This window comes from Dipodomys merriami, unplaced genomic scaffold (genome assembly GCF_024711535.1).
Source record: "Dipodomys merriami isolate MVZ:Mamm:240054 unplaced genomic scaffold, mDipMer1.0.p SCAF_519, whole genome shotgun sequence".
NCBI lineage: Eukaryota > Metazoa > Chordata > Mammalia > Rodentia > Heteromyidae > Dipodomys > Dipodomys merriami.
The window spans coordinates 575,001-587,317 of record NW_027206090.1 but is presented as its reverse complement, the minus strand read 5'-3'; the positions used below and the strand labels follow the sequence as shown (position 1 = coordinate 587,317).

The following is a 12,317-nucleotide window of genomic DNA, read 5'->3' as shown; positions in this document are numbered from 1 at the left end:
GAGCTTCAACACCAGCCCGGGCAGGTGCACCTTGTATGATGAGCAGGGAGTTGGGCCTGGGGTGGTCTGCCTTTGCGGGGGAGTCTACCCACCCCACTGGCCCCACAGGTACAGTCCATTCAAAGATTAGAGGTTTGCCTGCCAACGCCAGACCAGAGTCTGTCAGGAATTACCTCCCTATCCTGGGCACCTTCCAAATCCAGGACTTCCCTTGCTTCGCAGGCCCCCCTGCCCCGCCCCCCTCCTGCCCCCCGGGAGCCAGCGGGGCCTTAAAGCTGGGCTTGACCCAGCCATGCCTGCCACTGTGTGTGGAGCCAGCCCCCGCTGCCGTGGGTCGGACCCACTGGCTGCAGGGAAACACTAAAAGCCAGCGATGAGGACTCTCACCCCGCCCAGGCCTCCTTCACTGCCTATCTTTGTGGAAGACCAAAGGTAAGATTTAATCAGCTGCCGGTATTGCACACAGACCCTCCACACAGCCTTGGCAGGGAGGGGTGCGTGAGGGGAGGGAAAATGGGGGGGGCTGTGTGCCATGAATCCACCCCCTCTTTCTTGTTTTTTTTGCTTTATGGCTTGTTACCCAAGATGCTGTAGCGCTTGAGCCATGCCTCCACCCTGGCTTTTTTGTTGGTCGTGAGGCTTGAACTCAGGGCCTGGACGCTGTCCCTGAGCTTTTTTTTTTTTTTGCTCAAGGTCAGCACTCTACCCCTTGAGCCACAGTGCCACTTCCAGACTTTTTTTTTTTTGTCGGTCGTGGGGCTTGAACTCTGGGCCTGGGCGCTGTCCCTCAGCTCTTCAGCTCAAGGTGAGTGCTCTACTGCTTGGGGCACAGCACCACTTCCAGTCTTCTTGTGGTTTATTGGAGATCAGAGTCTCACAGACTTTCCTGCCCGGGTTGCCTTTGAACCGTGATCCTCAGATCTCAGCCTCCTGAGGAGCTAGGATGACAGGCGGGAGCCTGGCCCTTTCAGGCTTTTGATATTTTGTTGTTATGGAAGCCTTGCATATATATATATATATATATATATATATATATATATATATATATTTGTTTATTTATTTAGCTGTGGTGACAGGCGTGAACCACCAGCTCCCGGCTGTCCCTATTTATTAAGGGATATGTATTCACAAGACATGAAAGCAATCATTCAATTCTGTGACATTTAGAACACTTGCAGCATTGTGCAATCCCAACCTCATGTTTCTAAAACATTTTCATCACTCCAAATGGAAACCCTGCACCCAATAAAGCAATCACACGCCTCCTCCCACCGGCCCTGGCAGCGCTCATCTGTCCCCTGCAGGGCAGCACCTTTCTTCACTCAGCCTGGGGCTCTCAAGGTTCAGTCGCGGTTACCCACATTGTAGCCACACCCCGTTCACTTTTTGTGGCTGTGTAATATTCTATTGTGTGGATAGATGGCATTGTGTGTATCTGTGTGATATTGGATGGCCAGTTGGGTTATTGCTCATTGTAAAAGTGCTGCTGTGAATGTTTGGGCATCTGTACTAGTTTGGCTTCTTGCTTTGTTGCTGTTGTTCTTCTTATTATTATTATTAATTTTTTGTATTATTATTTTGCCAGTCCTGAGGCTTGAACCCGCGCCTGGGCACTGTCCCTGAACTCCTTTGGCTCAAGGCCAGTGCTTTACCACTCGAGCCACAACTCCACTTCTGGTCTTTTGTGTGATGAATTGGAGATAAGAGTCTCATGGATTTTTCCTGCCCAGGCTGGCTTCAAACCGCGATCTTCAGATCTCTGCCTCTTCAATAGCTGGGATTATAGGCATGAGCCACCAGCACCTGCCCCTGCCCAGTTATTTTTGGCACACTTCATATCTCTGATGCTTCCCAAAGCCAGTGAGGAGAGGACTCGAGGCAGATACTCCCCCCGTTTGACAGACGAGGACACTCAAGTGGGAGAGGCAGCCCCGTGCCAGCCCGAGTCCAGTCACCATCAGAATGGCTCCCAACCTCAGAGTGAGCACTAGGTAGCAGCCTCTTACGGGGAGGGCGCAAGGGATGGTCTTCCAGGCAGTTTTGTGGCCCCTGGACCCGACAGACCTGAGTGTGAGTCCCAGGTTGGATCCACTGCATAATTACATAATCTAATACCTATGTCACAGCCAGGAGATGGAGCCCTAATTATGTGTTTGATGTATAGATGTATCCAGGGGCCCAGGGGGTGAAACAAACAGTTGCTAAACTGGTCTGCCTTGCAGTTATTCTTTTTTCTTTTTCCTCTTTTGCCGGTCCTGGGGCTTGAGCTCAGGGCCTAGGCATTGTCCCTGAGCTTCTTTTGCTAGCAGCCTACCACTTGAGCCATAGCGCCACTTCTGGCTTTTTCTGTGTCTGTGGTACTGAGGAATGGAACCCAGGGCTTCGTGCATGCTAGGCAAGCACTGTACCACTGCGCCACCTTCCCACCCCCCTTCCTCTTCTTTGACATAGGGTCTTGCTATGTAACCCAGGCTAGCTTAACTGAACAGACTTCAGCAGTCATTTCCCTAGGAAGGCAAAGGAGCATTCTTATTGGCTTAGGGACAAGACAAGTGCTTCTGATAGGTTGAGGAGGGGGTAGGGCCAAGTCTGATTGGCTGAGAGACAGGAAAGTGGAAAACATTGGTTAAGTCGGCTAAGAGACCAACTTTGATTGGCTGGGAAGTGGGGGAGGAATCTAAGCTGAGAAGAGTAAGATTGGCTGAAAAGAGGATGGAGTCTGATTGGCTAAGAGGTGGGACTGCAGAGTTTAAAAGACTGAGGGGCAGAGGACTGAGTCCTATTGGCTGAGCATCAGGAGATTGGAATCTGATTGGCTGGAGAGTAGGAGAGCATTTGATTGCGTGGAGGGTGGGCGGGTTCTACTCAGGGTGGAGTGGGAGAGAGGGAACTTGGGAGGAGTTGTCCCCGGTCTTAGCTACTTCTCTGATCCCATGTCTCTCTGCTCCTAGGAGAGGGAGGTGGAGATTAACCCCTATCTATGGGGAAATGCAGGTAGGTGTGTGTGGAGGAGGGGAAGGGCTGGGTCACCCCAAAGTCCAGGGTGGACAAGTTCTCTGCCTCAGCTAGTGAGGTGTCTTATCTCCATGACTCTGATCTAGGGTGTGGGGCGGGCACAGCCATAGACCCTCCTTCTAGGGGAAGACAGATCTGGTTTTGGGGTGGTCCTGGGATTCCAACTTAGGACCTTGAGCTTGCTAGGCAGGCGTTCTACCACTTGAACCATTCTGTCATAATCGAGTCTTGCTTTGTGCCAGAGCTGGCCTGTACTGCAGCCCTCCTATAGCCCCCCAGCGTGCCTCTCGGGACCACCACTACACCCAGCTATTGGTTGAGATGCTTATCATCAATGTGTTCATATTATTATGTGAAGCCAGGGCTGGTCTTGAAGTATGGTCCTCCATTTCTGCCTCCCAGGTACTTTACATCACTATCAGGATTCTGTGGTTTCTGAGGACAAAGAGTTCTCTTCCCTCCACCCCTCCCAAAGCATCTTCCTGCTCTTCTCCCCTACATCCACTCATTTAAATTCCTGTTTCTCTTGTCAGTCCTGGGACTTGAACTCAGGGCCTTGATGCTGTCTCGGAGTTTTTCACTCAAGGTTAGCACTCTATCCCTTTAAGCCACAGCACACTTCTGGCTAACTGAAGATAAGAGGCTCATGGACTTTCCTGCCTGGGCTGGCTTCGAACTGTGATCCTCAGATCTTAGGGTCCTGAGTAGCTAGGATGACAGGTTTGAGACACCAGTACCTGGATAACGTCTCCCTGGCCGGAGACACTAGTTCTCCAGCTGGCCGGGAACGCGCGATCCTCCTACCTCTGCCTCCTAGGTGCTGGGATTAGAGGTGTCAACATCAAGGCTGGCTCCCACCTGGACCTTTATCGCCGTTGACCTTGAAATGCTCCTCCATCCTCCTCCTTCCTGTGCATTGTCCTTTCTTGCTCCCTTTTTCTCTTCCATTCACTCCACTAGAAACTCCAGCCTGGGCTGGGAGGGTGGCTCAGTGGTAGAGCGCTTGCCTTGCATGCCTAAGGCCCTGGGTTCGATTCCTCAGCACCACATAAGCAAAAACAAAAAGCCCAGAAGTGGCGCTGTTACTCAAGTGGTAGAGCGCTAGCCTTGAGCTGAAGAGCTGAGGGACAGCGCCCAGGCCCAGAGTTCAGGCCCCATGACCGGGCCCAAAAAAAAAAAGAGAGCGCTTGGTAAAATCTAAGTCGAAGCCGGGAGCTGGTGTTTCCCACCTGTCATCCTCGCTGCTCAGAAGCTGAGATCTGAGGATCACAGTTCAAAGCCAGCTCTGGCAGGAATGTCTGTGAAACTCTTATTGCCAGTTAAGTAGCAAAAAGCCCAAAGTAGAGGGATGGCTCACGTGGTAGGGCACCAGCCTTGAGGTGAAAAAGCTCAGGGACAGCGCCCAGGCCCTGAGTTTACACACACACACACACACACACACACACACACACACACACACACACACACACACACACACACACACACACACACACACGCCTAAGTCAAGGGCGGGAATTGTGGCTCTGGCCTCCTGCCTGCCAAACAAGTCTGAGACCCTGGGATAAAACCCCCAGGACCAGCACCAAACAAACAAACCAACAAACGAGAACCTGACAGCCCATGTTCTTCTGCTTAGAACCTTCTGTGGCTTCCATTTTCCTTAGGCTAATAACCTAAATCATCCCAGGTCCCTATGCAACATACCTGTCACCTCATAGATTGGTCATCTGTTCCCTTTTACGTTTCTATTACAACTCTCCCTCTCTCCCTCTCCCCCCCCCCCCCCCCCCCCGTGCCAGTCCTGAAGCTTATACTCAGGGCCTGGTCGCTGTCCCTTGAGCTCTTTTGCTCAAGGCTAGCCCTCTACCGCTTAGAGCCACAGCACCACTTCTGGGTTTGGTTTTTAGCTTTGCTGGTCTGGGGCTTGAACTCAGGGCCTCTTTGTGCTTGAGGAGAGCGCTCTCCCACTTGAACCACAGCACACACCACTTCTGACTTTTTCTGAGTGTTTTCTTGGAGATAAGAGCTGCACGGACTTTTCTGCTGGGGCTGGCTTCCAACTGCAATCCTCAGGTCTCGGCCTCCTGAGCGGCTGGGGTGACAGGCGTGAGCCACGGACGCCCGGCTCTCCCTCTCTTTCTGTCATCCCACGGTCAGCCTTGAGAACTCTGGGGAACACCAAGGCCCTCAGTCGCGCCCAGGCCTCTCTTACCAGCCTGCTTTCTCTCATCTCAGCCCACTGAGACCAGAGCTGCGGGGAGCTGGTGTCTTCATGACCTAGTAACTACCCAGCTCCATAGTTTCCTAAGACCCAGGGCTCCTCATCTCACACATGAGACTGGACACATGACCACCTCCCCTTAATCTCCACCTCCATCCCATGCCTGTCTGGCTTTGTCCTAAGAGCTCGAGATGTTTTCCTGTCTCCCGTGACCTCCTTCACCCACTTCCCTGCCGTCCACTCTCTCTTCCTCATGCAGGTGACTCATGGATGTGTCCGTGGCAGCTGCCTCCCACGTGAGCACCCCACTGCGTGGAGGTGACGGCGTTTCCCAACCTCAGCCCTGGGGTTGACACACGGGCCGCCAGCGCTGTGTCATGGCCCCCGCCCCACCTTGTGTGTGTTGTTGGATGTTGAAAAGCATCTGTGTTCTGTGCCAACTGTATGCCAGTAGCACTCCTCTGCCAATACAGTAACCATATGGACAATTGCCCAAATCTGCTGTAGTTGCAAACCTCTAGGCTAATCCAAACCAACCTCCAAAACTCTTCAGAACACGTCCACCTCTCACCTCCCCTCCAGTACGTGTTCAGAAGAACTGAAACTCGGGAGGCGCCAGGTGCCAGTGGCTCCCGCCTGTCATCCTAGCTACTCAGGAGGCTGACATCTGAGGATCACAGTTCAAATCCAGCCTGGGCAGGAAAGTCCCTGTGAGACTTCCCCAATAAACCCCTCAAAAAACAGAAATGGTGCTGTGGCTCAAGTAGTAGAGTGCTAGCCTTGAACACAGAGAGCTTCAGGGACAGTACCCAGGCCCTGAGTTCAAGCCCCACAAATGACCAGAGACAGACAGACAGAAAGACAGAGACAGAGAGACAGAGACAGACAGATGGAGACAGAGAGACAGAGAAATCCATGGGAGTCTTCTGGTTTTCCCAACGCCATAGGAGTAAGAGGCTCCTGGTTGGCATTTCCTCCTCCCAAGCTAGGCCTCAGGCCCTCTAACCTCAGACCTTCTCCTAACTACTAGAGGATTCCCTCTCAAGTGTTCTGCCCTTGAAAATCTCTCTCTCTCTCTCTCTCTCTCTCTCTCTCTCTCTCTCTCTCTCTCTCTCTCTCTCTCTCTCTCTCTCTCTCTCTCTCTCTCTCTGTGTCTCTCCCTCGGGCCTGGGCGCTGTCCCTGAGTTTTTTTTTTTTTTTTTTTTTGTCAGTCGTGGGGCTTGAACTCTGGGCCTGGGCGCTGTCCTTGTGCTCTTCAGCTCAAGGCGAACGCTCTACCGCTTAAGCCACAGCGCCACTTCCGGCTTTCTAGTGGTTTTTATTGGAGATAAGAGTCTCGGGCTGGGAAGGTGGCTCAGTGGTAGAGCGCTTGCCTTGCATGCTCGAGGCCCTGGGTTCGATTCCTCAGCACCACATAAGCAAAAAGAAAAAAAGCCGGATGTGGCTCTGTGGCTCAAGTGGTAGAGCACTAGCCTTGAGCTGAAGAGCTGAGGGACAGCGCCCAGGGCAGGCCCCACGACCTGACTCAAAAAAAAAAAAAAAATAGACTCTCACAGACTTTCCTGCTGGGACTGGCTTTGAGCCGTGATCCTCAGATCTCAGTCTCCTGAGTAGCTAGGATGACAGGCGTGAGCCACCAGCGCCCAGCATTGTCCCTGAGCTCTTTTGCTCAAGGTAGCGCTCTACCACTTCTAGTTTTCTGATGGTTCATTGGAGATAAGAGTCTCACGGACTTTCCTTGGCTGGCTTTGAACTGTGATCCTCAGATCTCAGCCTCCTGAATAGCTAGGATGACAGGCGTGAGCCACTAGAGCCTGGTCTCTTTTTTTTTTTTTTTTAGTCAGTGTGGGGCTTGAACTCAGGGCCTGGGCATTGTCTCTGAGCTCTTTTGCTCAAGGATATCTATTCAGACTCCGCCCATCACAGTCCGTCCCTGCGCACACATACACACACACATACACACACACACACATACACACACACACATACACACACGCACACACACAGCCTCCACACGCACCTCTGCCCCACTCCTCCTGTAGTTGAAATCTAACCGCCAGCTCCCTGCAGCCTCTTCTCAGATGTCACTCCCTTCCCCAGTCTCCAAACCCAGGAGCATGGGATATATGTAGCTTTTTTTTTACTTCAAACTATGCTCCCTCTGGACCTCCTTCTCTCCATCGGGGGAACTGATTCTCAGGTGACAGTTACCGAAATGAAGACAGGGGTTGTTTTTAATAAATAAATAAATAACTTTACGTTGGGGCGAGCCCCCCGCGGGCCAGTGAGCCCGCCGTGGGCGGCGTCCCCGCCTGTCCCCCCCCAGGCCCCGGCTGGTGACCAGGCCCAAGGTCAACGCCCCGGCCTGAGGACCGGCTGGTCCAGGCCTGCTGAGGAGCGCGGGAGCTTTTCCTGGGGTCACCTGCCGCCCTCCGGACTCGCGCCCGCACTTCCTGCGCCCCAGGACGCAGAGAAAGCAGGAAATCTGGGTGGCCAGGTTCGGTGGAGGCTGAGAGTTCCTGGGGACCCCTGGAGAGCCATGGGGCGTCCGAGCGGGGGAGGGGGGTTGAGGGGTGCTGGTGGGGAGGGGAGGGTGGCCCCAGACGCGGGGGGACCCGGGCACTAACGGAGGCACGCGGGGTCGGGCTGCGTCGCCGCTTTGCGTCTCCCCGTCCGCATCTCCCGTCCATCCCCAGCGTGGAGGACCAAACACCTGAGTTCAGGGGCGTGGCCGGTGGGCGAGGTCGAAGGGCGGTTCCTGGAGCATGGTCTGCGGTGGCGTCCAATGGGCGCGCCGGGGGGTACCCAGCGGGCGTAGGCGTGGATGGCTCCCGTGGGCGTGGCCTGCGGTCATGGCCAATGGGCGCGCCGGGGCGTGGGCAGGGCTGGTTCCCGGGGGCGTGGCCCGCGGGCGTGGCCAATGGGCGCGCCGGGGGCGTGGCCGGTGCTTACCCTCCCGCCCACCCCGCCCGCCGGGCGGGGTTAAAGGGCCGGGCGGCGGGACGGCGCGGGCAAAGCCGAGGTTCCCGCAGCCAGCGCCAGCGCATCGCGATCCAGGGCTGGAGACCCGCGGGGTGAGTCTAGAAACGGGGGCGCAGCGGGATCCCCGACCTCCGTGAGACGCACAGCGGGCTCGGGGAGCGTGGGGTGCCCGCCCCGCGCCCCGACGGCCCCTCCGTGTGGCCGTGTGCGCCCGGGAGTCCCGGCCGTGTCCTCTCCCGGCGTCCGGGGGTGGGGGAGCGGGCAGCCCCAGCCCCCCAGGACCTCCCAGATGGGCCCGGCCCGCGCACCCCGGGGTCCACCTGGCCACCTCCGGAGCCCCGTGCCCAGGTGGCCGTCCCGGGCCCGCAGGCTTGGCTGGGGTCCTTGCTGCCCCTCCGTCGGGGGGGGGGGTGACATTGTCTGACAGACGCCATCTGATGCCCCCGGAGCCTGCCCTCCCTCCTGCCAACCACCGGTGGCTGGTGTTGACTATTTGGGGGCCCAGGGGGACAGTCTTCTCCTGGAGAGGGGAGGGAGACCAGGGCACCCCTCCCCCTCCTGTTGGCAGGCTGGAAGGTCCTCAACTTGTCTCCCCTGTGGAGGTGCCCCCCCCACCTTGGGTGCAGGAGCTGAGCCCGTGAGGCCTGGCTCACCAGCCCCCAGTGGAGGGCCGGAGGGGAGGGGGACCCCTGGCCGCCCATGCCCCCACGCCCAGTGGGGGAGCTGCGATTGGAACCATCAAGCCCTGTGTGACCCCAAAATCCTGGGCCGCTTTCTAATGGCCGAAGCGGCTCTGTGTAGGCCGGGTCCGGTTTCCAGGCGGTAACGTTAGTCCTGGGCTGTGTCTTGGCGCTGACCCCAGTTGGTTATCAGGTAGACGGGCCGTGGGTAACTGGGTGACATGCAGAGACGGAACCCCATCTCTCCTTTCTGACAAGCCCCAGAGTCCTGTTCTTCAATCCCAGGCAGCAAATGGGAATATGTTCTTAACGCTCTGTGTGTGTGTGTGTGTGTGTGTGTGTGTGTGTGTGTGTGTGTGTGTGTGTGTGTGTGTGTGTGTCTCCTGGGGCTTGAACTCAGGGTCTTGAGCGCTGTCTCTCAGTTAGCCACAGCTCCACTGCTGGTTTTCTGGTGGTTCGTTGGAGATCAGAGTCTCAGACCCTTTCCTGCCTGGGCTGGCTTCCAACCACGATCCTCAGATCTCAGCCTCCTGAGTAGCTGGGATGAGCTGCTTTGAATTTGGCGTTGCTTGTGCGCCTGTCCATGAAAAATGCCTGGCTGTGTCTTCACAGTCCTGGGAGTTGGGGAAATGTAGATCCTTTGTTACAGATGGAGAAATTGTGGCTCAGAAAGGTTCAGGCACCTGCCTGAGGTCACACAGCTAAGGGGGTCAAACCTTCCAGAATAAACTTTCTAAGGCTCCTGTCCTGGTGTGGCCATACTGGAGATGAAATACCAAGGTGATCACATCTCCCAGGGATGTTTCTTTTCTTGTCTTTTTTTTTTTTTCTTTCTGCCAGGATCCAATTTGAACTGCAAAGGCCACAGATTTCTGACCTTTGACACCCCAATACTCCACCACCTTGTTGAAACCCAGAAATGTTGGGGTGCTTCCTGGCACTTTGCCAGGGTTGGGGGGAGGGAGGTGAATGTAAGTCTCTGGGTTGAATGGACCCAGGCAGGGTGCCATAAGCCCGGAGCAGGAGCGTCTGGAAGGTGGGGTGACAGGGCCAGCTCAGGGGTGCTCGGGTGTCCATGGTGTGCGTGCATTTCTGTCCTGGAAGCCCACACATCCTGTGCGACAAGTTAGCTGTCAAGGCTGGGCCAACCAGACAAACCAGAGCTTCCTGATCCCAGGCTGGCTGAGGGGCTGGGACTCCTCTCCACATTCTTCTCCAGATAAGGCGGTCCTGGCAGGCCGGGTGTGCCGGGCTGTGTCGGCCGGGGCAGGGCTGCTGGGCGTCTTGCTTGGCATGGGGAGTTGGCACGGAGGGCTGATGTGGAGATGAGCCGGCATGACAGCGTTTGGAAGGTGCCAGCTCCTGCCGGAGGAGGGTTTTCATTCTTTTCTTTGTGTGTGTGTGCATGCTAATCCCAGGGCTTGAACTCAGGGCCTGGGCGCTGTCCCTGAGCTTTTTTTTTTTTCCCTCAAGGCTATGCTCTACCACTTGAGCCACAGATCCACTCCTGGCTTTTCTTTTTCTGAAAAAACTGGAGATAAGAGCCTCTTGGATTTGTTTTCCTGGGGCTGGCTTTGAACCATGATCCTCCAGATCCCAACTTCCTAAGTAGGATTACAGGAGTGAGGCCTGAGCCCCCAGGCTGCTCTTTGGCTCCTGGAAAGTAGTAAGAATAAGAATCTTGGCTCATGTGCCCGCATGCTGTGTGACAAAGCCTTTCCCTGCCTGTGGAGTCTGTTATTAATATTATGAATAATATTGGCATTACCAGCACTTGAACTCAGTGCTTGGAGCTTGCTAGGTAGGTCTTCTGCCTCTTGAGCCACATCCCCAACCTTTTTCTTGTTCCTTGGTTATTATTTATTTTTGAATGAGGGCATGCTTTCCCACTAGTGTCAGACTGGACTGTGATCCTCCTACTTACGAGTATTCTGCAGCTGGGGTGCCAGGCATCCAGGCTCAGCTTTTCATTCATGGAGATGGGATCTCATCAACTTTTTTTTTGCCTGGGCTGGCCTCAAACTTTGTCCCACTGGATCTCAGCCACTTGAGTAGCTGGGATTGCAGGTGTGAACAACTGTATTTCTTGTTGTTGTCTGATGATGTTGTCACCACCATATTATATATATACACATATATGTATATATATGTATATGTATATACGTATATGTATATATATATATAAAATAATATGGGGGGGTTGAACTCACTTGCTAGGCAAGTGTTCTACCTCTTCCTGCATTCCCAGCCCACTTTTTTTTTATGTATTAAGAATTGAACTCGGGGCTGGGAAGGTGGCTCAGTGGTAGAGCGCTTGCCTTGCATGCCTGAGGCCCTGGGTTTGATTCCTCAGCACCACATAAGCAAAAAGAAAAAAGCCGGAAGTGGCGCTGTGGCTCAAGTGGTAGAGCGCTAGCCTTGAGCTGAAGAGCTGAGGGACAGCGCCCAGGCCCAGAGTCCAGGCCCCACGACCAGACCAAAAAAAAAAAAAAGAATTGAACTCAGGGCCCCCTGCATACTAAACAAACGTCTACCACTGAGCTACCCTCCCACATTCCTGTTAGCCATGCAGGACTGTGTATACTTCAAAGGCACTGAACGTAGTTACTGTGCTACGCAATCACCTCCTCTCCTTGCCCCACTCTGCTTTATTTTTTCAATTCTGGGCTGTGAACTCAGGGTTTCCTAGGCAGGTGCTCTACCACTTGAACCACCCCTCCTTCCATTCCTTCAGTTGTTGGTTTTTTTTTTTTTTTTTTTTTGCCAGTCCTGGGCTTGAACTCTGGGCCTGGGCACTGTCCCTCAGCTCTTCAGCTCAAGGCTAGCGCTCTACCACTTGAGCCACAGCGCCACTTCAGGCTTTTTCTGCTTATATGGTGCTGAGGAATCAAACCCAGGGCCTCATGCATGCCAGGCAAGCGCTCTACCACTGAGCCACCTTCCCAGACCCTTGGTTTTTTTGTTTGTTTGGTCATTTTTTTTTCAGATAAGGGCTTGCAATTTTGCCTAGGCCAGCTTCGAACTACCATCCTCCTACCTATATCTCCCACATAGCTGGGGTGACAGGCATATGTCGCCATGCCAGCCTTATTTCTTTTTTTTTTTTTTTTTTTTTGTCGGTCGTGGGGCTTGAACTCTGGGCCTGGGCGCTGTCCCTCAGCTCTTCAGCTCAAGGTGAGCGCTCTACCACTTGAGCTACAGCACCACTTCCGGTTTTCTGGTGGTTTATTGGAGATAGGAGTCTCACGGTCTCTCCTGCCCGGGCTGGCTTTGAACCGCGATCCTCAGATCTCAGCCTCCTGAGTAGCTAGGATTACAGGCATGAGCCACCAGCGCCCGGCCAGCCTTATTTCTTGAGATCTGGTCTCACTATCATTTTTCTCTCCAAGCTCGCCTTGAACCTTTATCTTCCCAATCCC

General features: G+C 54.4%; 1 protein-coding gene across 2 annotated transcripts in view; it reads left to right on the top strand.

The window, feature by feature from the left end:
• The window catches only part of LOC138811006 (ultra-long-chain fatty acid omega-hydroxylase), a 30,878-nt gene that overhangs the window by 1,949 nt on the left and 16,612 nt on the right, over window positions 1-12,317 (top strand). Inside the window, exon 2 of one of the 2 annotated variants that reach the window (XM_069998464.1) lies at window positions 223-432. The exons of the other annotated variant lie outside the window; for it this stretch is intronic. Coding sequence (XP_069854565.1) covers window positions 374-432 — 59 coding nt within the window. The 5' untranslated portion in view covers window positions 223-373. The remainder of the gene's footprint in view (window positions 1-222; window positions 433-12,317) is intronic. 2 annotated transcript variants of the gene reach the window in all.